The sequence below is a fragment of the Giraffa tippelskirchi genome, chromosome X (genome assembly GCF_054371585.1).
Source record: "Giraffa tippelskirchi isolate mGirTip1 chromosome X, T2T-mGirTip1v1.2.pri, whole genome shotgun sequence".
In the NCBI taxonomy this organism is placed as follows: domain Eukaryota; kingdom Metazoa; phylum Chordata; class Mammalia; order Artiodactyla; family Giraffidae; genus Giraffa; species Giraffa tippelskirchi.
The window spans coordinates 20,948,614-20,974,966 of NC_137289.1; the positions used below are offsets into that span (position 1 = coordinate 20,948,614).

General features: G+C 39.2%; 1 protein-coding gene across 2 annotated transcripts in view; it reads right to left on the reverse strand.

Moving 5' to 3' along the window:
- Nucleotides 1–26,353, reverse strand: part of STK26 (serine/threonine kinase 26) — an 85,799-nt gene that overhangs the window by 9,303 nt on the left and 50,143 nt on the right. For both annotated transcript variants that reach the window (XM_081567325.1, XM_081567324.1), the window contains exons 4-5: nt 13,499–13,729; nt 3,561–3,617 (exon numbers count right to left, since the gene is read on the reverse strand). In XM_081567325.1, the coding sequence (XP_081423451.1) occupies nt 3,561–3,617; nt 13,499–13,729 (288 nt within the window). The remainder of the gene's footprint in view (nt 1–3,560; nt 3,618–13,498; nt 13,730–26,353) is intronic.

The following is a 26,353-nucleotide window of genomic DNA, read 5'->3' on the forward strand; positions in this document are numbered from 1 at the left end:
CTGGTAGGCTGCCGTCTATGGGGTCGCACAGAGTCGGACACGACTGAAGTGACTTAGCAGCGGCAGCAGCAGCAGCTATCATTCTGAAGCATTTCTAAAAGTGGTGTGAATAATACAGAATTTTAAAAATATACTTAAGTAAAAACAAACGGAAAAGTGGTCCTACAGACACATTAGCTTATCTGGTATACTTAGGTCCAGTTTAAAATTCAATGCAATCTCACTTAACTGGGTACTGGAGGAGGATGGGAAGGGCACTTTCGTGGCAGGGAAATGGGATTGGGGTGGTGGCACAGTTGAGTTTTTCTTGTTCATGTCAGACAGAAAACTATCCCAAACGTTGTGGTTAAAATGTTTCCTTAGCCATGATGATAATGATCAGAAAAGGAGAAAAAAGGGAGCTGGAAAGAGAAGGAAAGTAAATAGATGGAATAGAGATTGCTTTTTAAAAATTTCCAATGCAACCTTGGGAGAGATGACGCCAAGATTCTGGTCCACTGTCCTTGGAGAGCACAATGGAGCTTCTCTCCAAAGACTGAAGACTTTACCATATAGCTAACACGTCTACCCGAAGGCAGGGTGCTGGCTTTGTATGATTTGCCTTTGCTGTCAACTGAGGATATTCAAGAGAGGGACATTTGCAGGCTTGGGGGTGTTCTCCCACACTCCTTTGACTTCCAGCCAGTCCCTAATGCAGCATGTTTTGCTATGCTTTCTTTTACGGTTAGCATATTGTTTCTAACTTTTTCCCCTGGTGCTCATGTTTTATTCTCTTAACCTTATTATATGTGTTTTTGTTGTAAGCCACTGCAATTTTTATTGGAAACAAGTGAGGTATAATCAATTCAATAAAATAATGTACAGTATGCTCAAAGTCTATTCACACAGAACTAATTTTTTTGTAAGAATGGGAGAGAGTCTTGAGGTATATAGTTGTTGTTTTCAGTTGCTAAGGTGTGTCTTATTCTTTGCAACCCCATGGACTCCTCTGTCCATGGGATTCTCCAGGCAAGAATACTGGAGTAGGTTGCCATTTCCTTCACCAGGGGATCTTCCCTACCCAGGGATTGAACCCACATCTCTTGTATCTTCTACATTGGCAGGCTGTTTCTTTACCAGCTGAGCCTTTGGGGAAGGTCCATATACTATATAGTGTTGACCTTAATTACTGGTCATAATCATATTACACTAGTCAGGCACCAGTTTAATGGGATGAACGCTTTTTGCCCAGCATTCCTTTTAATTTCTCTTGTCCCTGGTAGCAGTGCCCTCCTCTAATCCTGATCCTTTCTTAGATTCCTCCAAATGATAGCATTCTCCTAAATGAAGAATAGTACATTCTCATCATTTGCTCTCCCTACAAAGTCGAGTCAATGAGGTTTATAATTAAATCACAATAATATTAAGTGTTAAGGCTAGAAAAAGAAAACTAGAGAGATTACTCATCTAATTTCTTATTTGAACATTTGAGGCACAGGTTAAATAGTCTGCCCAGGGACTTCCCTGGCAGTCCAGTGGTTAAAACTTCACCTCCAATGCAAGGGGTGTATGTTCAATCCCTGGTCAGGGAGCTAAGATCCCACATGCCTTGCAACCAAAAAACCAAAACATAAACAGAAACAATATTGTAACATATTCAATAAAGCCTTTACAAATGATCCACATCAAAAAAATCTTAAAAAAAAAAATAGTCTGCCCAATATTAGCCAGCTAGTCAATGGCAGAATCAGGAATAGGATCTAGGTCTCTTGATTTTTAGCCACTACACAGCTAAGAACATTTTAAGTTCATTGAATTTATGCTAATTGTTATTTTTTTACTTAGGCAGAGCTCAGAATGAGATTAAGATCTCACAATCATTTCATTCAGAGGTTTCATAAAACTGCCCCAAATATTCTTGGGGGATACAGATTGTATTAGTTAGGGCTGGGCCATTGTCCAATGCTTCCCGTTGCTATCAGACATCCTGATGAAAGCAGTGCACTTGTCTTGCCAATGCCTACAAAACAGGGAAGTGACATGGTAAACATTTTGGGGGGCCAGTTAAGGTAACTGTGATAAATTTGGAAAGGATTCTTAATATTTAAAAAGTAGGAGGAGGCTCCTAGAGCAATTGTGAGGCTTCTTGTGGAGCTAATGAATAAACTGTTGTGTAATCAAACTACATGACAAGACAAATAGAGCTGAGATCATTTAATGGCAAGAAGAGAATGAGACCTGACTCCATATGCATGAAGGACTATTAGCCAAAGAAACACCAGTTATGTTCTCTCACTAGACAGGAGCGAGAAAGAAAAAAAAAATGAAATGGAGCTTTAGAATGTAAGAATTACATTAGACACAAGGAAGGATGGCCTAACACAGCAACTGATTAAACTGAGATGAATTCCTAGAAGATGAGGCTCTCCATCAAGTTCAGTTACCATTTCTTCTGAATGGTTTAAATATAGTTCTGTCTAAAGGAAAGAAAAATCGCTTATGGTCATTTCTGTTCATAAGATTATTTGAAACTTTGGAGGTACTGGTAGTCAATATTAAAGCCTTTAAAAAATATTTGATCACTTTCAGTCAGAAAAATTCATCTCTACTTTAAAAAAAAATAAGAATTAAAACATTACTCGGTGACCTTAATCATCAAAACACTTTATTTTTAGAAACAGCAGACTTCAATTTCAAAGGCAGAGCATATTATATAAAAGTCATATAATATTAAAGATGGAAGAGAACTTAGTGCAACTTCTTTGTTTTATAGGACGTTCAAGCCCAAGGAATTTATGTGTCTGGCTCACAGCCACAGATTTAGCTACAAACAGAAGCAGCCCTAGAAACTCAAACTCCCATAGGCCAGCCCAGCAGTCATTCTATTACACAAAGTTGTCTCTAGTCATTCATATTGCATTTTAAATACAATGTCATATTAATCAAAATTTTAAAGTGGGGGGGGACAACACTGACAGAATCACACCACTTGGGGGAAAACAACCAGTGTTTCTCGATAACATTTTGTGCATGAACACATCTTCATTGATTAGAACTTTTCCCTCACACTGCAGGATTTTAGCAGCCTGGTCTGCTAAAATGGCTGTGGCATTTCCAAGTCATTGTGACAAAAATGCCATCACATTTCCAAGCCACCTATAGAGAGGCAGAGAGAACTCTGCAGAGAGTTGGGTCTGTAGGGCTTCTTGGTCAAAACCCAAGCACCACATTTAGAAACAGTTATCTGGATGATATCTCTTCAAAAATCTAAGAACACTCAGTCTTCTCAGGGATAAGCATGTAAAGTAAAACATGAAACTGATGGCAACTCTCATACACTCATTCCTAATTTGGAGGGAATTTTATTAAGCTGTTTGTATTTCTTATATACTTTAAGAATGCCAGCAATGTGCAGAACCTGCAATACAGCTGAATCTATGTTAAGAGTAGCAGTCCTGAAGACAGAGTGAACATATTAACTAAAGCAACCACTTAGCTTGCCCAAAAGCCAATGCTCACTCCAATTAAAAGAAAAAAGTGAAAGTATGGATGTGTGTGTGTAATTGTTTAAAAATACTTACAAGATCCAGCGCTGAACCACCACCCAGGTATTCCATTATTATCCATAATTTTGAACCCTGTGAAAACCATGAAATAGTTTAATAATTATAAACCTGAACCAAATAACATACTAGCATAAATGTTCAATCTGACATACTAATGTACTGGTTCCAAAATATAGGTTTAAAATTAATTGTTTGGAACTCAATATATTTTTCCATAGAATATTACAAATGAGAGTCAAGTCCTGAGTCTTGACTCTCCCTGAAACCTATTGAATGTATGATAGAGCTAAATATTATAAACGGCACATTATTGTTGCTTATTGTTGAACTATTAGCAACTTTAATAAAAGCTAGAAAAAAACCATAGCTTTAAATTATTTTTTTGAATGATGATACTGAAAGGAAATGAATGAGGAGGTAAATGGAGACTTGTAGAAATTCTGAATGGGGCTTCTGAGGGCTTCCCAGGTGATTTGAGAATTTGAGGACACTGGATACTGTACCTTATTTTAGTTTTTGTTTTTTTGTTTTAATCTACTTTACAACTTTTATCAGCCATGATTAATGGGCATTTTTTTGTACAAATGTAGAAACTAGTAAGAACACTGTAGCCCCCTCTCCCCCAAGGTAAATGGATAAGAGAAAGGGAATGTGTAGCTTGAAAAGCATGATGATTAATCCAGGCAGAATTAACTTCACTGTAAATTGTACAAGAGGAAATGGAGCTCATAGAGGGAACACACATATTTGAATTACAAAACAGGTGTGCACACACACACTATTCAGCTGTATCAGACAAAATTTGGAAATCATTAAATTTTCTTTCAGCTACAGTTTGAAATACTGGAGACATCTCTCTCTCTCTCCATAACATTTCATGAGTGGTATTCTCTGAATTTTTTTAGGACCACAGAATTGACTGGAAGCAGAATGGTTGGTTTTATTATACTGGCAAACAGCCAAGCTGTGAATGGATTGTATTCCAAAAGTCCATTTTTTAAAGAAAGATGTTTAGGATTTGGAAAGCAAGCATTTTGCCATAAAAATAATGCCTAGGTTCCTGGAGCAGTCCCCTCCAAAAGACAATTTAACACAAAGGTATCCATAGTATACCTGAAAGAACACCAGAAAAACTACTATTTATACCATAACAGTGCTTCTAGGGGAAAAATGGCTTCAGTGTCGTGCTTCATGTTGCGATTCTGGGAACACATTTCTCACCTTTACAGTCCCAGCTGCAGGATAAAGATTCTCAAGCTATTGCTGGTAGTCCTGAAACTCTAAAATCCTTGGGAAGTAGGAGTTCCATTCAAAATTTCCAAGTGTCTCTGTGAGGCTGGGGCTTTATGATGGCAGAGAATGGACTCCAGTAAAATGATGATGGGTGTTTAGGGGACACTGTAGTGGGGGGAATAGGCTGTGGCCAAGAGTTAGGGGCTGGGGAGGGAAGGTTCAGTTAAATTAAGATGCTGACACTATGTAGGATGTCTAAGAGAGAGAGGAACAATGCCCTCCGTCCATCTTGACACCCGCTCTCTCCTGTCACAACAAGCTAGCTTGAGCTTAGGGGAGAAAGAGTGGCATCTATAGTAGGAATGAGAGAAAATAAATCCCCGTAACAGTGAGAGGGCAGAAGAGTTCCAGGAGGGGTTCATGCAACTTGTTTTCAAGTATAGAAATTAGACACTCAGAACATGAGAACTGTGAACTGTTCCTTACAATGCCATACAGCCGGAGAAGCTTGTCTTTTGCCACAGTTTGTTTCTAATAAGTACTATATTCTACCTCATGAATTCAGAATGCTTCCCATGCACGTGACATTTCAAAGAAAAATTAAAAGATCTTACAAAACATGTTTATCTGTTTTGCAGTTCTGCGTGAATGGGAGCACCTGTTTTCCAAGTTAAAAACAATGTGTGGCTTTTTTTTGGGTACCAATTGAAAACAGAAACTTACCAACTGTCTGTTCGTCACTAAAAAGTATTCATAGAAAGCTTAAAAATGTCATTAACCTTATGACTAAGCAACTTCCAGGTCTGAAAATGCTTCCTCTTTGCAAGCGAGCTATTTGGTGGAACTAGGACTCTTCTGAAACAGGCAAGGGAACCAGAGCTGTCTGATAGGTTTTCTGGGTGTTTCCTTCTGACCGTCACTTCTGCAGTCAAGTATCGCTGGAGGATGGTTATATGTCTGGACATTCAGACGACTGTGAGGCAGGCAGAGGAACTGAAGCAAAGTGCGATTGGGCACAGGCAGGAATGGCAAGCTGGCGGGGCTCCTGCCTACTCACGGATACTTAATCTACACAGGCTCTTACTCGTTCCCTGTCCACAGTGGGTCTTAATGAAAACACCAATCACAAACCAAACCTGACCAAAAATTCCAGATTCTGTGTTTGTATTCTTTTGGGGAACTACAACTATTACCTTTGATTTCTGGTAAAAAAATGTTGGCGTTTGAGAATGCAAATATGTATGTTTGGTTTATTCTTAAATAATTTAAAAGCCTAAAATGATATCTACATAGTGGTTTACAAATCCAAAAGAGCCAAGTGGCTCTAAACCATAACCATATATCTGGCACATTTAAGCATAGGAAGTCCCTGCAGGGAAAATGCCACTTTACCAATTATAAAACAACCCACACGTTTTAGCAATGGGTTGGAAAGAATAAGTGTAAAGTTCTGTATCAACATGGGTGGTAAGTTAGGGATCAGTCAGGAAAAGGCTCTCTGTTCCAAAATGCAGAAAACCTAAAGAGTAAGTACTTCAGAGTTATACTGTTTACCAGGGAGAAGTTGGAGTCTAGTTTTAACAAATCACTGGTGTCTGGAGTATCAACTCCATCACCCCATGGGGCCTTTGAACACCACTGTGTGCCACTAAAGCAGACATTTGGCCAAAGGGGGCAGAAATGCTACTGTGGACCTTGGGATTCATTTGTTCAAAGAAAAACAAAAATTTAAAAGAAAAGAACATGTAAAATACCCATGATATGTATTTTCAAGATAACAGATCATAGATCAAGTTCATATACATGAACATAGATCAAGTATATGTTGAATTAAGCAGGTTGGTCTATGAAGCAAATAGCCAATCATAACACTGACCACATAAACCAGCATATGCAAGTAAGATAAACAAGTCACCACTGGGCAAATGTTGTATGATCCCACTGATCTGAGGAGTCTAGGGTCGGGAAACTAGAGACAGAAATTAGAATGGTGGTTACCAAGGACTATGGTGAGGAGAGAATGGGGAGTTACAGATTAATGGGTACAGAGTTTCGGTTGAAGAATGTGAAAGCATTCTGGAGATGAATGGTAGAGATGGCCACACAGTCACTTGAGTGTATGAAATGCCACAGAACTGTACATTTAAAAGGGTTAAAATGATAACTTTTGTGATGCTTATTCTACCACAGTAAAAAAAAGAGACAGAATGTAAAATTTTATAGAACTGCAAGGAATAGTAGAGATCACCTTACTGGATACTTTACCACCTGAGAATAATTTTTTTTCCAGTCAAGAATGCCTTGTCTTTACCCCAGTCTCATATCCCAGTTCAGTTCAGTTCAGTTGCTCAGTCATGTCCGACTCTTTGCACCCCATGGACTGCAGCACACCAGGCTTCTCTGTCCATCACCAACTCCCAGAGCCCACTCAAACTCATGTCCTTTGAGTCAGTGATGCCATCCAACCATCTCATCCTCTGTTGTCCCCTTCTCCTCCCGCCTTTAATCTTTCCCAGCATCAGGGTCTTTTCCAATGAGTCAGTTCTTTGCATCACGTGGCCAAAGTATTCAGCTTGAGCATCAGTCCTTCCAATGAATATTCAGGACTGATTTCCTTTAGGATGGACTGGTTGGATCTCCTTGCTGTCCAAGGGAATCTCAAGAGTCTTCTCCAACACCACAGTTCAAAAGCATCAATTTTTCAATGCTCAGCTTTCTTTATAGTCCAACTCTCACATACGTATGTGACTACTGGACAAACCAAAGCTTTGACTAGAAGGACCTTTGTTGGAAAAGTAATGTCTCTGCTTTTTAATATGCTGTCTAGGTTGGTCATAACTTTTCTTCAAAGGAGCAAGCATCTTTTAATTTCATGGCTGCAGTCACCATATGTAATGATTTTGGAGCCGCAAAAAATAAAGTCTGTCACTATTTCCATTGTTTCCCATCTATTTCCAATGAAGTGATGGGACCAGATGCCATGATCTTAGTTTTCTGAATGTTGAGTTTTAAGCCAAATTTTTCACTCTCCTCTTTCATTTTCATCAAGAGGCTCTTTAGTTATTTGCTTTCTGCCATAAGGGTGATGTCATCTGCATATCTGAGGTTACTGATATTTCTCCTGGTAATCTTGATTCCAGCTTGTGCTTCATCCAGCTCAGCATTTCTCATGATGTACTCTGCATGTAAGTTAAATAAGCAGGGTGACAATATACAGCCTTGACATACTCCTTTCCCATTTGGAACCAGTCTGTTGTTCCACGTCCAGTTCTAAGTGTTGCTTCTTGACCTGCATACAGATTTCTCAGGAAGCAGGTCAGGTGGTCTGGTATTCCCATATCTTTAAGAATTTTCCAGTTTGTTGTGATCCACACAGTCAAAAGCTTTGGCATAGTTAATAAAGCAGAAGTAGATGTTTTTCTGGAACTCTCTCACTTCTTTGATGATCCAACAGATGTTGGAAATTTGATCTCTGATGCCTCTGCCTTTTCTAAAACCAGCTTGAACATCTGGAAGTTCACAGTTCATGTACTGCTGAAGCCTGGCTTGGAGAATTTTGAGCATTACTTTGCTAGCATGTGAGATGGGAATGGCAAATCACTTTAGTATTCTTGCCTTGAGAACCCCATGAACAGTATGAAAAGGCAAAAAGATAGGACACTGAAAGATGAACTCTCCAGGTTGGTAGGTGCTCAATATGCTACTGGAGATCAGTGGAGAAATAACTCCAGAAAGAATGAAGAGACGGAGCCAAAGCAAAAACAATGCCCAGTTGTGCATGTGACTAGTGATGGAAGTAAAGTCCGATGCTGTAAAGACCAATATTGCATAGGAACCTGGAATGTTAGGTCCATGAATCAAGGCAAATTGGAAGTGGTCAAACAGGAAGTGGCAAGAGTGAATGTCGACATTTTAGGAATCAGCGAACTAAAATGCACTGGAATGGGTGAATTTAACTCAGATGACCATTACATCTACTACTGTGGGCAAGAATCCCTTAGAAGAAATGGAGTAGCCATCATAGTCAACAAAAAGAGTCCAAAATGCAGTACTTGGATGCAATCTCAAAAACGACAGAATGATCTCTATTCATTTCCAAGGCAAACCATTCAGTATCACAGTAATCCCAATCTATGCCCCGACCAGTAATGCTGAAGAAGTTGGACAGTTCTTTGAAGACCTATAAGACCTTCTAGAACTAACACCCAAAAAAGATGTCCTTTTCATTATAGGGGACTGGAATGGAAAAGTAGGAAGTCAAGAAATACCTGGAGTAACAGGCAAATTTGGCCTTGGAGTACACAATGAAGCAGGGCAAAGGCTAACAGAGTTTTGTCAAGAGAATGCACTGGTCATAGCAAACACCCTCTTCCAACAACACAAGAGAAGACTCTACACATGGACATCACCGAGTCAATACTGAAATCAGATTGATTATATTCTCATATCCCAACTCCTATCAAAATCATATTCAAGACCCATTTTAAATGCTACTCCCCAGTTTGGGGGTTAGTATACTTGATAAACCCACTCCCAGATAAGTGGGAGATATGAGGGAAGTGAGATCCACCTATCTGGAGCTAAGGAGAGAAGCTGAAACCAGAGACAGGAATTTAAAAACTGTCAGAATAGAGTAGATGAGACGGACGAGGGTGAACACACAGAGTGAGAGGAAGACACAGAGGAGGTACCCAATAAATAAATATCTGCTGCACTGAATCTAATGAGGATTCTTATAGGCATATTATAGGAAATTTAAAGTAATTCTTATTTTGAGTGAAAAAAAAAAACACTGAAAAAGGAGGAAATATTTCCCTCTCAATTTCCTTCAAGTTGCACAAGAAAACTAAATTTTTTTATTTAAAGAAAATTCCAGAAATACTCCAGAAACATTCACCATACATTGGAAATAAGCATACACAAAAGTCTTGGGAAAAATAATGAGAAAACGGTACAGATCCTATTCTGGAATATTTTACTTCAATCACTCCATTCTTTTTAAAAAAATAAATATCAGGAGTTGTGGTATATGGAGGGGGGCATATATCCTTAACATAAACAGAAATCTAAAGGCAATTTTCGGCAGCACATAAAGGCATGATTCAAATTTTATTCAATGCCTGAGTGATCTTCATTTTAAGATTTACATCAAACTAGAAAAATATTTAAAGATTATAAAAGATTCTTCCAATATTATGAGATCAGAAGGGAAGGGTTTGCTTATTTTAGCACTCTTCATAAAGACTAACTTTGTCTGTCAAGAAAATCTGCACTGAACTAAAATTAAAGGAAAATACTGTGGTCATACTGATGTGTTTATCTGGTTTTGACTCTTGTTTTTAAAAACAAAGTTATACAGTGAGCTCAGTCAAAATGAATACCCAGTACATTTTTGCGAGTTTCAAGAAAAGCACTACAACTATATACAGTTTCAGAGAGCATATAATTTTCTCTCAAATGCAATAACTTTTCCTCCAGCTTACAGTGAGGTCCTGGTTATATCTTGTATTAGGACAACCTGAGAAAAACTCAGTATCCTACTTTATTCAATTAGCTTGACTCACAAAATCCCCCATGTTATCTGAAATGCAAGGATGGGCCACAATAAGAACAGAAGTCAATTGATGATGCAGTTCTCTGATGGTACTTAGAGGATGTAGCCCTGAGTTACACTGACTGCACCAAGCCAAACCCTGTTATATTTGATGTGATTTTAGCTTTAAAAAAGCAAGTCTGAAAAGTCACACTATGTTTTAATATAAATGGAAAATAAACAAGGGGTTTATTTAAGAAAGTAATTTAAATAAACAGTATTAAAGAGTTATAAAATTATATTTCTTTTTCTCTCTGTGTATATATGTCTACCCATATTGAGACAATATGTGTGTTATGTGTGTGTACAAATAATCTAGATACAAATAATCAATATCAGCCATCTGAATTTCTACAATTTTATCATGAAGTAACATGTTCTTCAAAGTAGTCTTTCTCATAATGTGCTCTAATGATCGGTTAAAGAGATAAAAATAATGCAGTTTAATTCTTTAAGAAGACATCTTGGATAAGAGTTCTGTATCCTCAACTGGCCTAAGAATATTCTGCAAGCAAGATTTGGAGAAAACAAACTATCAGTTATATTTGTTAAAAGATTAAGTATTTGGGGGATGACTGGTACGTGTATACCATGAGGGAAATTTTTTAAAATGTGAAATCTTAGGAATAAATAACGCAAACAGAGTTACAATTCATTTTCCATGGGAGTATTGAATACAAATAAAGGTTGTAAGCAACCAATGGGGCTTCCCTGGTAGCTCAGCTTGTAATGAATCCGCCTGCAATGCGGGAGACCCCAGTTCGATTTCTGGGTTAGAAAGATCCTCTGGAGAAGGGCATGGCAACTCACTCCAGTATTCTTGCCTGGAAAATCCCAAGGACAGAGGAGTCTGATGGGCTATAGTCCATGGGGAAACAAAGAGTCAGACACGATTGAGTGACTAAACACAGCACAGCACAAGCAACCAGTAAAAGTCAATACCATGTCAGTACACATTTTAAATAGGGCTTACTTAATATTTTGAGTCAGTTACCAAAAGTAGCTTATCTGGTACAGATGCCTAAAAATAGCAAGTGTTCAGATTTGCTCCAGAGTAGATCTGGAATTATAAGGATTCAATCCAGAAAGAGTAAACCAGAATGAGCGTGCGCATGCACACACACACACCACCACCACCACCACATTTCCTGGGCTGCCTACAACCACAGGAATTAGAAGGGGGACCTAAAGATACTGAGACTGAAGGCCACCCAGAGGATACTGAAAAAAGGAATCTGACCTGCTAAATAAGCTTTTTAGGAAAGAATATGAAAGCAAAGTACACCACAAAGAATCAAGTAATTATGTATACAGTAAAACAGAGTAATGGCTAACACTCCAAAGTATATTGGATATGAGTTACTAGCAGTATTACTTCCTCCTGTGAGTCTTCCCTTCATACCATAATGGAAACAAATGATAGAAGTGACCATTTGCTTATTTATGCAAATGGTACCTTGTACCTTGTGTGCACTCAACCACAAAATCGACACCACTATAGTGCAAAATGGGATTGAAAGCTCTTCAAAGGCAGGAGCTGTTCACTTTGACATCTCCATAACCTAGTACAGTGTGACACACAGCGACTGGCTATTTAATGATTCATTCTACTATGCGCTAATTCCACAGTCACCTAATTCACATACTCTTTGACTAAATTAGTCTGTTGGGAATTCCCTGGCAGTTCAGTGGTTAGGACTCTGTACTTCTACTGACAGGGGCTGCGGTGCAATCCTGCAAGCCACACAGCTTGGCCAAAAGCAAAAAAAAATTAGGCTCTATAAAAAGCCATGGAAATTAATAATGAATATCTATATGAGTATTAACTAATACAGTTTATCCCAGGGTATATTTGATCAACAGAACATAAAAGGATTAACTTTTGTGCAGGCCAACAGCCTAATAGGTTATAAACACACCCTTCTGGCCTAGAGATAGACAAGCAAATAAACAAAAAAACCCTTCCCTTTTGTAAGCCCTGGAAATCAAAGATCTAACTAATACTGCCTTCCTTTGAAAAATATCAATATGGGGATACATTTTTAAAATTTTAAAATAATTTAAACTCTAATCTAAGCTAGATTTTCCTAATTATTTATTGTTTATATTTCAATAGACACAAATCCTGACTGTAACTCTGGAACCCAAGAATTCTTAGGTTATAGTCACCAAAGAGTTTTCTGTGATGCAGAAATACCTCCATCTGCTGGAATTTTAGATGTCTATTAATTCTATAATCCTGGAAACTAAAAATCCAACTTTTTTTGGTGATGGGGTTAGATATTATTCTATTTAATTACATTTCTACAAGTATTTATCATGTGCTTAAGATGTGCCATGCCCTGTGCTATGTGATGTGAAAACCATGACAGGTTGAACTAAACTCCCTGACATCAAGAAGCTCACAGTCTAGAGGGAGGGCTGCTGCTGCTGCTGCTAAGTCGCTTCAGTCGTGTCCGACTCTGTGCGACCCTATAGACGGCAGCCTACCAGGCTCCGCCGTCCCTAGGATTCTCCAGGCAAGAATACTGGAGTGGGTTGCCATTTCCTTCTCCAGTGCATGAAAGGGAAAAGTGAAAGTGAAGTCGCTCAGTCGTGTCCGACTCTTAGTGACCCCATGGACTATAGCCTACCAGGCTCCTCCGTCCATGGGATTTTCCAGGCAAGAGTACTGGAGTGGGGTGCCATTGCCTTCTCCGAGAGGGAGGGAGAGATATGTAAATAACCATCATAACTCAATGGAACAAGTGACATACTTACATTACATATGCCATCAATTCTGAGGTTAAGACAGACTGGGCCATTGAGAATAATGCGTGAAAGTCCAGGAAGAAAGCGCTTTCCTGACAAAGGTTATGTGTCAAGGCTCAACTGCCTTTCTGCTCCTCCATCAACCCAAAAGTTCAGGTGTGGAAAAATGGTGCAGCTGAGTACTGGATGCATTCAGGATAGAGCTGCTAAATCTAAATCTATTTTGGCACTACAAATTGCGCTGGATTCTGCCTGAAGGCCGAAGGCTGCCAAATTCTAATTTAAGACATTGCCTTTCAAAAAACAGAATTAAAAAAAAAAGAAATACTCATAATGAAAGTATCTCATGACTTAAAAGATCCAGTGCACAAATTACCTTTAAATATGATCCATAGTATTTTGTTACATATGAGCTGTCACACTGACTCAAAACCGTTATTTCTTGCTGAATGTCTTCAATTTCATCTTCGGCTTCCTCAAGGTCTATGATTTTAATAGCAACCACTTGTTGGGTACGGTTATCAATTCCTTTGAAAACTTCTCCAAAGGAGCCTTTTCCAATGCGTTCTAATTTCGTGAAGAGCTCTTCTGGATCAGCTATATTATTCTGAGGGGGCAGGGAAAGAAGAAAGGGAAGAACACAAACATTTTGTATCAAAGTTTTAAATGAAGGAAAATAAATCACGTAAGATAATACCACATTTATCTAAAAGAAAGCATACAAATTCCTTTGACTCTCCACACGTGCTTTGTTAGAACAACTGTAACCCAAACGGTCAGCTAGTCCATATTCTATTAGATCACCCACATTAAATGGGCTTAGCTGATCCTGCTATCAGAAACAATCTCATACAGCAAATGTTGTCTCTGGTGCATGCCAAAGGGCCAGACTCTTTTTAGAATAAAGCAGCTGACTAGACACAATTTGCACATTAGGGCAATGGTAGTGATAGTGAGAGAATACCTAACCTACTGTAGGTAGGTGCGTCACTAAAATTCTTACATTGCACCAGCAAAATATTACCTTTAAACTCTCCGACTTGGACAACCCAATCACAGCACCTGTACTTGAAAACCACCATATAGACAACACAGAACACAAAAGACCCAAGAATCTACAAGTCTTTTTTCTTCTTCTTCTTCTTCTTTATTTGGGATCCTATCTGTATGTGTGGCTCAGATGGTAAAGAATCTGCCTGCAACGCAGGAGACCTGGGTTTAATTCCTGGGTCGGGAAGATCCCCTGGAGAAGGGAATGGCTACCTACTTCAGTATTCTTGCCTGGAGCATCCCATGGACAGAGAAGCCTGGTGGGCTATAGTCCATGGGGTCACACAGAGTAGGATATATGACTGAGCAACTAACACTTTCAACTTTCATCTGTATGTAATGTTCTCATCAATGGCTGAAAATAAAATTCCAGAATAAGTCAATATTTTGCTATAGCAAAATCTGAATCAAGCATATCTTTTCAGGTTAACAAATGTATTGGCAAGACTTAAATTTTATAAATTCACTGTCCTTCCCTGACTCACAAATATCCTTTATCTAATAGTGTACAATTTTTATTTCAAATTTGACTCCCACAGGATAACCCTTGCTGCTGCTGCTAAGTCACCTCAGTCGTGTCCGACTCTGTGCGACCCCATAGACGGCAGCCCACCAGGCTCTGCCGTCCCTGGGATTCTCCAGGCAAGAACACTGGAGTGGGTTGCCATTTCCTTCTCCAATGCATGAAAGGGAAAAGTGAAAGTGAAGTCGCTCATTCCTGTCCAACTCTTAGCAACCCCATGGACTGCAGCCTACCAGGCTCCTCCATCCATGGGATTTTCCAGGCAAGAGTACTGGAGTGGGGTGCCATTAACCTTACTTAAATTCATATTGCTGAATATATACTGCTGATCAAGTATAAAAAAGGATTTCCAAACCTTATTTCCAAACCAAAGGGCATGTTATTAATTAATTTTACTTTTTCATGGAAGGGCATTTTATTTTAAATATAATAGCAGTGTGTACATGTCAATCTAATTTATACTTAACTGCCTTATTAGTCTACATCTAAAACTTTACTTTGAGTTCCTTCAAAATATAGAAGAATGTTATATAGTTCTAACTTGTCTATATTTAATTTGTTAATTGTACCTAGATTATCTGTTCATTTATTACAATTTAACCTGGTCATCAATTTCAGGAGGCAAATTATAGAGTTATTAGCATGTTCCCCTAATATCTTCTTTTATTAGACAAATAGATCATTAACATTATTTTTCTCTCAAGTTCATTGTGCCATCATCACCAAATAGACCCAGTAAACTGCCTGCTTTTGAGTAACTGAAAAACTTATGTCTGATTTTAAAGAATTTCACCAATTTTTCTCTTTTCGACCTGCCTAAAAGACAGTTTACACATGACCTGCTTAATTTATAAGCTTCCCCATTCTCCTTGATTGAACTTTTCCCATTTTTAAAAGACAACTTTCCATGTATGCCACAGTCTCTTTGGTATGGCAAGCTACTTGTTATCTCCACCCACCTCTAGTACTCACATGGGACAAATGGATCTTTGGCTGCCCATATGGGCTTTAAAAAATAGTTTAGACGTCTATAAATTGCAAATGTTACTTTAATGCCAACATTTTATTATAATACCTTCTACAAAACTTGAGTACCATCATTATTGATTAACTTGGTGCTTAATTTCTTACCAAGACATTGTGATTACTACCACATAATAGCTAGCCCACAAGTTACTTCTTCTTTTGGTGATGGTTCTTTTCTTTCTAGTAGCTTGTGGCAAAAATACTCACCAAATAGCTCAGTGATAGGTTCATCACCTTACAGTTTCCTAAATTCAGTGAATTTGGAAAAATAAAAAGAGCAAATCTTTCAGGTTTTCTGATGTAACTACAAAATACTCTAAAAGTTATAAATATACCATTGATTAAAAAGTAGACAATACGAACTTTCTGATAACACATTCTGGACTAGGAGGTATATTAACTGTATAATGAGATTTTTTTGTTGTTGTTGGAAGAAACAAAGATTAAATCCTAATCTTCCTAATTCACGTTTTAAAAGGATTTGACTGAAACAATCAACTGGAGGGAGAACACAGCTGTTCTTGCTTTCTATAATAAATAGGTTCCTGAAAGTATGTAAATCAAAGATTTAAAAATCAAGTCACATTTTGAATTTTAAACATGCTCTGAAGTGAATCCTAACTCATCAGTGTAACTTAAGATTTTAAATCAAGGAATACAAAGTTGGAAAAAGAGAAAGATATATCATTTTTACAACATTTGCATTTCCCAATCTTTCATTGGGGGACTAAAATATTATTGTTTGGGGGTTTTCTCATGCAAAACCCCAACTTTCAGAGTGAAGGGAATCTTGAAAACAAGTTTTCACTAGTTATAACCTCACCTCCCTGACTTCCTAAATCTGGAATAGACAATACCTAAGGCCTAATACCTAAGGCCTAATTCCCCATTCACCACGTCACCAGCTTCTTAAACCAAAGTATCCTAAGTCTTTATTAAGACATATTTCCTTCCGGCTTTTCATGCAAGGGCAAAAGTCAAGTAAATAAATGGTAAACACTCCAAGCAATGTAGTTTAAAAACCACCTTATAAAGACGCTGATTTGCCCAATCATTCACATTCACTCTTCTTTAGAGCCTCTAAGAAAATCAAGTCAGCTCCCTCTCAATCCAAATCAAATATTCTTTTAAGAATATTTAAATTTTTAAATCTATCTCTATTGCAAATGAATTTATTTCAATATCTGTGTTTGTATTGCCTTCTCAAAGCCATAGCCCAGGAAGAAGCTCTAAGTTCTACAACAGCAAAAAGGATGAATGGCTAAATTCATGTCACATTTACTCACAACTAATCGTAGATGATTTATACATGCTGCACAAAAATGGGTCTGTGAAAATGAAAACCTCAGAGATCCACCTCAGGACATTCTTCTTATTCCCTGACCTTCATCACCTGTCCTTTTCTTGGATTTGAACTCTTCGGCTATAGGTACATTGTTGCAAATTGAAGTCTTAAACAGAGGGTATCATCAGCACTAAAACAACAATGATAACAACAACCTTTTACAATGGAAATATTCTTAGAAAGTCCAAAGGGAAAAAATGGAGGATAATCATCTTGTCTCTCATGGAAAGTCAGGGGCAGATGGGTGGGAGATCAAGATGGCAGAGTATAGGGATGCTGAGTTCACCTTCTTCCACGAACACATCAAGAGACTTCTACACGTGTAACAGCTCTTGCTGAAAACAATCTGGAATCTTTATGGCTTTTCTACAACCAAGGTTACAAAGAAAGAATTGCACAGAGTTGGGTAGGAAGGGAGGAAATGCAATCTGAGCAGAACAAGTGCCTCTAGTAAGGGACACACAAGAAGAGGGGGATTTGACAGTCTCAGGGGTCCTCCCTGGGGAATGATGGGTTAAAGACACATGTTGGGCATGACTCTGGGAAGGCAGCTCCCTTAGCTGGTTTGAAAACCACTGGGACTTACCAGAGGGCTGTAAGAAAACAACACTCTGCTCATGAAGCACATGCACACACTTGCTTACTCTCATGGAGCAAGGCAGAGGAAACAGACTGAAAACTACCTGGGGTTCTGGCTGGTTTCCCACAACTGCCACAGCCTGTTCCCCAGCCTGGCTGGGTGCCCGCTCCAGCTTCTCTTGCTCCAGTGCAGCGCACTGCTGCAAAGGCTGCCACCGCCAAGAAGAGTATTCACTCTTAAGAGATAAGGAAGCTGCCTTGGACGCATCCCTGCCTCTGAACAGGGAGAAGGAAGCCATTACCAGCATGCACGCAAGGAAACAGCCTGAAAGTTGCCTGGGGCTCTGACTATCTTGCTAGGACTGTCTCAGCCTTTACCCTGGCCTGTCCCGCAGTCCTCTGCCAGTGCCTGTTGTTCCAGTGCTGCTCTCCACTAGGGCAGAGGTGCCATTGCCGGGGGGATGCACACACTTGAAACGGAATCAGCTAGGACCTGATCCTCGGGGCTTCTGCTCCAGTACCTTGGGCACCAACTCTGCCCCCAGTGGGGTGGTGATGGCCATTGAGCATAGGAGAAGCCCTGGCTCTAGCCATTCCATCTCCAGCCCCACTTTCTACCATGGTGATAGCTGCCAGCACACCCTGAGGGAAGGTGTGACTCCTGCTCTCCCAGCAAAGCCACTGGGTACATGTAGACTGCATAGGGATGCTCCCACAGAAGCAACTTTATAGAGACAGAGATGTTAGGGGAAGAGGATTTAAAAAGGTAGATCTTTTAGAATGTGGTTGAACTTATATGACTACCAGTTCAAAACAAGTAGATATAGGTCAACATATAGGAAACTGATGGTAACCACCTATCAAAAATCTACCACAGATACAAAAAAAAAAAAAAACCTAAAAAGAAAGGACCATACTGAAGAAGGAATTCATGGGGCCTGGACTCCATCTTAGGCCTGTTCGCGCTGATCATGTTCGGCCACCTCTCTAATGGACTCCGAACTCGATGCTTAGTGCCTGTGGAAATGACGACAATAGAAGGACAAGACCCCCTCCCGACAGGGGAATCTTGAAGATTCTATTCAGGTTACTCATCACCTAAGGGAAAACATATGCTAATCCCCCTACCTCCGGACAGGTCATAGATTTTTTTCTGTCACCTCGGGCTTATTGATATTGTTTGAATATGGGGTTACTGTGATTGTATTTACCTTTCCTTTGTTTATGTAAGTCACAAGGAAATTGGGGTGGTGGGTTCAGACATGTACACATGGGGTATAAAAGATTTTCACAAATGCTGGTCGGGGTCCTTGGCTAAGAGGAGACTCTGCCTTGGGCCCGCTGGTGTAATAAACTGCACTTCACTATCTGCAGCGTCCTTCTGAGTGAGCTTGTTTCCCAGAGAGCGTGGCTGTAACAATACCACTAAAGAAAATCATCAATCAACAAGGGAAGAATCAGTCATCAATCAACAAGGGAAGAATCAGAAGAAATGAACAGCTAACTACAAAAACAACTGGAAAAGAAGTAATAAAATGGCAATAATGACACACCTATAAATAATTACTTTAAATGCCAATGGAATAAATGCTCCAATCAAATAGGGTGCCTACTGTATAGCACAGGGAACTCTTCTCAATACTCTGTAATGACCTATATGAGAAAAAAATCTAGAGTGGGTATATATTTATATATAACTAATTCACTTTGCTGTACAGCATAAACTAACACAACATTGTAGATCAACTATACTCCAGTAAAAACTAAAAAGACACAGAGTAGCTGACTGGATAAGATAACGAGACCCATATATATGCTATACAAGAGACTCACCTCAGAGCTAAACATACACACAGATTGGAAGTGAGAGGGTAGAAAAAGACATCTCATGCAAACGGAAATGACAAGAAAGGAAGGATAGCAATACTCATATCAGACAAATAGACTTTAAAACAAAGGCTATAACAAAAGACAAGGGCATTATATAATGATAAATAGATCAATACAAGAAGATATTATATTCATTTAGATATATGTATCCAATACAGGAGAACCTAAATAATATAAAGCAAATATTAACAGACTTAAAAGGAGAAACTGACAATAATACAACAATAGTAGGGAATTTTTGACACTGCACTGACATCAATGAACATATCATCCAGACAAAAAATCAATAAGGCAACAATGGTCTTAAATGACACAGTAGACAAGTTGGATTTAATAGGTATTGACTTATAGGACATTCCATCCCCAAACAGCAGAAAACACATTCTTTTCAAGTGTACAGGTGTCAGGATACACTTAACAGGAGGCTTCCTGTGTGCTGTTTTCAGTCTTGCATGAATTCTAAGCTCCTTAACAGCACCTGAATACAGGTGCCAGAGAGCTGGCAAGCCGGCTTTCGGGGATAATAGAAATTCATGTATCTCATTCATATGGAAATTCCATAGGATGAACAGCAGCCATTTACAAGTCTCCTGCTTTCTGATATGTAAAGTAACTGTTACAACCCCCTCTCTAGAGAATAATTCTAGCCTCCGGCTTTCTAGATGACTTGTTAGATCTTTGATCCCTATCTCTGCTAAAAAGGGCTATCTGGTAAGAGAGTATATACATGCCCACAATATGTTGAATAAATGCCTTTGTTCCACCAGAGCAATGGTCACCGTGTCTTTCCTCATTTTCTCTCTCTCTCTCGTTCTCTCCCTCTCTCCGTTTCAGGCTGCTTCCACGGAGCACAGGTGTCCACCGTGTCTACTTATTGCCCGGGCTTTCAAGACCTCTTCGAGAGGGCGCCCTGAGCCTACGTAGCCCGGTGCTAGCTCTTTGTCCTAGAGTTATATTGGCATACTGTGCAAACCAGGGAATATCAGCCTCCTTTCTTCCCTCTTTTACTTTCTTATGGGTCGACTCTGTACCCCCAAGTTCCGGTCCATTAAAAGACCACAACATACAGGAAACATTCTCCAGGATAGATCACAAGGCCACAAAACAAGTCTCTCAACAAATTTAAGAGAATAGAAATTACATTAAGCATTTTTTCCAGTTACAATGGTATAAAACTAGGAATGAACTACAAAAGAAAAATGGGAAAAGCACAAACAGGTGGAGACTAAACAATACACTATTAAAAGACCAATGGATCAATGAAGAAATCAAAAAGGAAATCAGAAAATACTTCAAGACAAATGAAAATGGAAATGCAACTGTCAAAAACCTATGGGAAGCAGCAAAGGCAGTTCTAAGAGGGAAGTTTACAGTGATACAGCCCTCCCTCAAGAAAAAAAATCTCAAATAGACTAACCTACTGTCTAAAGAAACAGAAAAAGAACAATCAAAGCCGAGAGTCACCAGAAGGAAGGAAATAATAACGATCAGAGAAAAAATAAATAGAGACTAAAGAACAATAGAAAAAAATAAATGAAATCAGGACTTGTTTCTTGAAAGCATAAACAAAACTGAAAACCTCTAAACAGGCTTACCAAGAAGAGGACCCAAAAGAACAAATAAGAAATGAAGAGGAGAAATTACAAGCAATACCACAAAGATACAAAAAAATCTTAAAGAGAGTACTACAAACAACTACATGCCAATAAATTGGATACCTAGAAGAAATGGACAAATTTCTAGAAACATGCAACCTGCAAAGACTGAATTAAGAAAAAATAGATAATTAACAGACTGATCACCACTAGTGAAACTGAATTTGTAATAATAATAATAAAAACTCCCAGCAAACAAAAATCCAGGACTGGATGGCTTCACAGGGGAATTCAACCAAACATATAAAGAAGAGCTAATGCCTGTCCTCAAACTATTCCAAAAAACTGAAGAGAATGGAACACGCCTAAATTCATTCTGTAAGGTCACCACTACTGTAATACCAAAACCAGACAAATAAACTGCAAGAAAAGAAAATTTCAGGCCAATATCTTTGATGAATATAGATTTAAAAATCCTCAACAAAATATTAGCAAACTTCATACACCACGATCAAGTAGGATTTATTCCAGGGATGCAAGATTGGTTCAACGGTCACAAATCATCACTGTAATATACCACATTAACAGTAGGAATGATAAAAATTACATGATCATCTCAACAGATGCAGAGAAAGCTTTTGACAAAGTTCAACATCCATTCACGTTAAAAACTCTCATCAAAGGTGGTACAGAGGGAACACATATCGACATAATAAGGGTTATTTACGACAAGCTCATGGCTAAAATCATACTCAATGATAAAAGGTTCAAAATATTTCCTCCAAAATCAGGAATCAATTCAGTTTAGTTGCTCAGTCATGTCCAACTCTTTGCAACCCCATAGACTGCAGCACGCCAGGCTTCCCTGTCCATCAGCAACTCCCAGAGCTTGCTCAAACTCATGTCCATCAAGTCAGTAATGCCATACAACTATCTAGGATATTCACTCTCACCACTTCTATCTAACATCATATTGGAAGTCCTAGCCACAGCAATCAAATAAGAAAAAGAAATAACAGACATCTGAACTGGAAGGAAAGTAAAACTGTTACTATTTGCAAATGACATGATACTTTATATAGAAAACCCTAAAGTCTCCACCAAAAAAAAGAGACTAAATAACATAGTAAAGTTACAGGATACAAGACTATATACAGAAATCTGTTGTTTTCATTTTTAAACTAATTTTATTTTTTATTTGGTGGAAAATTGCCTTGCAATATTGTCTTGGTTTCTGCTGTACAACAATGTAAATTTGTCATAATTATATTACGCTACTAATGAACTACCAAAAAAGAAATTTTAAAAATACCATTTAAAACTGCATCAAAAAGAATAAAATATCCTGGAATAAATTTAACCAAGGAGGTGAAATTCCTATACTCTGAAAACTATAAAACACTGACAAAGGAAACTGAAGATGATACAAACAAATGGAAAGTTATCTTGTGTTCATGGGTTGGAAGAATTGATATTATTTAAAATGTCTATATTACCAAAAGCAATCTACAGATTTAATACAATCCCTATCAAAATATCCATGACTTTTTTTATAGAACTAGAACAAATAATTGTAAACTTTATGTGGAACCATGAAAGATCCTGAATAGCCAAGGCAATCTTGAGAAAAAAAACAAAGCTGGAGGTATGCTACCTGACTTCAAAATACTACAAGTCTATAGTAATCAAACCAGTTTGGTACTGGCACAAAAACAGACACACAGACCAATGGAACAGAATAGAGGGCTCAGAAATAGGCTTCCACATTTATGGTCAATTAATCTATGCCAAAAGAGGCAAAAATATGCAATGGAGAAAAGACAGTCCCTTCAATAAGTGGTGCTGGGAAAATTGGACAGTTACATGTAAAAGAATGAAACTGGGAGAACAAGATGGCAGAGAAGTAGGTGGATGTGGAGTACATCTCTCTCCACAGATACATCAGGAATACACCTTCAGACACAGAAATGTATGCAGAACACCAGCTGAGAGCAGACAGGAGTACCTGACCAGTGGAAAAGAATATATAGAACCACACAAAACTCGGTAGGACGAAAGAACTAGGGGGAAAAACAGGAGTGTTAGTAAGACTGGACCTACCCTTGGCGGGTGTGGGAACTGAAGCAGGAGTCCAATCCCCACATTAGGGCAACTGTCTGAGTCAGAGGAGAAACACTTAAGGCTGAAAGTGAAACAGCTGATCTGTGGCAGCCTAAATGGAATGAGAATCAGACAGTCCTTGCCGCAGCCATATGTACCCTGGACAGGGACGCAGGTCCCCTAGAAGGCGCAGCGGCTGGGAGCTGGAGCTTAGGGACTGTGAGGCAATCCCAGGGTGAAGGCTTCTGCTGACTGTGGAGAGACGGACCGAGGGGATATGAGGGAGGAGACTATGGTAGGAAATGCCTGTGGAGGAAAGCCAGGCAGCCATGGAAGCAAGGAGATACTGCTGACTCATGTGTAGGGGGTGGAGCCATCACCATAGCCTCTCTCTCCCCACACACCAGCATCAGCAGCTGAACAATAGCAGCCTCTCTAGGCTGGCCCATCAAGCATCTGATGCATAGAACTACAGAGTAGGACCCCGCACAGGGTGCCCCTTTAAGTGCCTGATGCACTGATCTACAGAGTAGGGCCCCAGCCAGGGGGGCCCCTCTATGTGCCTGACATGCCAAACAACAGAGAAGGACCTCAGGCAAGGGAACCCTCTAAATGCCTGAACCAGCAGATCTATGGAGAAAGACTAGGCAAAGAGGCCTTCTGAACGCCAGCTACCAGAGGCTCAAAAACAAGACTCTGATAGGGCCATAACTCCTGCGGCTGAGGCAGTCTGTGTCCCTGCACAGTTGATGCCGCCAGGGTCCCCACAACCCAAGCAGCTGAGCCACCTTCACACTCAACCCTCACTGGGGAAGAGCTGCCACAGGCAAAAAAGTCTTGCGTCTATGCATGCAGGGTCACTTTGGTCATGTCCAAATTTTTGTGACCCTGTGGACTGTGGCCTGCCAGGCTTCTCTGTCAGGGGGGTTCTCCAGGCAAGAAGACTGGAGTGTACTGGCCAATACTGGTTGCCATACTCTTCTAGAGCACTAGATTTCCTGCTGCCCTAGTTTCCAACACCCCTGAGTACCTGGTGCTGCCAGAACTCCTGAGACCCAAGCAGCTGCACCACCTGCACACCTGGCCCTCACTGGGGCAGACCCAAGTCTTCCAGGGCAGCCTCAGGAGCAAACCCCAGTGGATGACTCACATGCAGAAGAGGAAATAAAGCCACAATTGAAACCCAGGGGCAGTGTGGCTAACGAAGAAGACCCAAAACCTTCCCACCAGCTGTACAAGCTGCAGATTAAACCCACATAATCAACTAGGCAGACTCTATGTCTACAGAATATATAAAAAGACACTGAGAGCTGCCACAAAAGAAAATGCACTAGTGCTGATAGCTGTCGACATTGGAGGCAAGAACACACAGGGGTTGGACCAGATTAGAACGTGAGCTGCCCCCGCAGCAGGTCCAGAGACCAGCACAGTGTTGGAGGGCATCCTAGGGAGGTGAGGTAGACTGTGACTCCCAGAGCAAGGGAAAGAACCCCGACAGCAGTGACTCAAGAAAAACATTTATAACTCTTATGTTTTGACCTGTTCTCTAGTTTCTTTTGGATATTTTTTCTTTTTTCCCCCTCTCTTGTAATTGTTGATTTTATTGGCACTATGAAACCTAATTAAGCTTTTGAGTTTTTTTTTAATCGCACTTTTTATTGTTACAAACCTCTGCCTCTTTTCTTCTCTTTTTTAATTTTAAATTTTAATTTTTTAAACCTATTATTTTTTCTAGATTTGTTCCTTTGTTTGCTTTTCCTACGGTTCTTTTCCCCTTCCACTTAATCTTTAGTGTATACAAATCTTTATCTACCTCTATTTAACTTTGAATATCTATTCTTCCTTTCTTTCCTTTTCTCTCAACATGTTTGTTAGTTTTGTTTTCATTGCTTTATTCCCTACTTAGCACCTTGCTTTAGTTTTGTTTTCCAGTTTGTGCTTTAGTTAGGTTTGTTCTTAACTGGTAGATATATTTTTTGCTTTCCGTTGTTCACTGGGTCAATCTAGATTACTTTATTTTTGTTGGACTGTTTTGACTTTGCTTATTGGTGTATATGTGTATACTCCATTATTTTAATTATTATTTGCCTGATTTTGTAACTGCCATTTGTTTGGGGTTTGTCTTTGGTTGCTCGTTTTTGGATATTTGTTTTAATCTCATTTAATTCCATAACAAACCACTTGTGGAATCTTTGTTCCTGACCAGAGATGAGGCCCTGAGCCTTCGGAGTGGGAGCACTGACTCCAAGACCCTACACTATCATAGAACTAACCCTAGGGAGTATCAAATAGTGAGAACTCACACAAAGGAAACCACCTGAATACAAGACCCGGAATCACCCAACCACCAGTAGCACCCTCTGCAGGATGCCTCATCCAAACAACAAACAAAACAAAAATACAAACCCAATCATCAGAAGACAGGATTACCACCTCACTCAGGCTTGCCCATCAGAGGAAAAAACAAAAGAAAACTCAGCACAAACCTCACCCTGTATGAAGCTTACACAAACCACTGCACCAATCTTAGGAGGGCAGAAACCAAAATGAAAGAATTCAACCTTGAAGCCTGGGAAAATGAGACCTCAAACACAATAAATTTAAAAATAAATAATGAAAAGGCAGAGAAATACTGCACAAATGAAGGAACAAACTAGAAACACAGAAGTCCAAATAAATGAAGAGGAAATAGGCAAACTACCTGAAAAAGAATTCAGAATAATGACAGTAAAGATGATCAAAAACCTTGAAAACAAAATGGAGAAAATGCAAGAATCAATTAACAAAGACCTAGAAGAATTAAAGAATAAACATACAGAGACAAACAACACAAATACTGAAATTAAAAACACTCCAGAAGGAATCAATAGCAGAATATCTGAAGCAGAAGAACAAATAGTGAGATGGAAGATAAAATGGTGGAAATAACTTCTGAAAAGCAGAATAAAGTAAAAAGAATGAAAAGAACTGAGGATAGTCTCAGAGACCTCTGGGACCATATCAAACACACCAATATTCAAATTATAGGGGTCCCAGAAGAAGAAGAGAAAAAAAAGGGTATGGAAAATTTTTGAAGAGATTATAGTTGAAAATTTCCCCAACATGGAAAAGGAAATAGTCAAT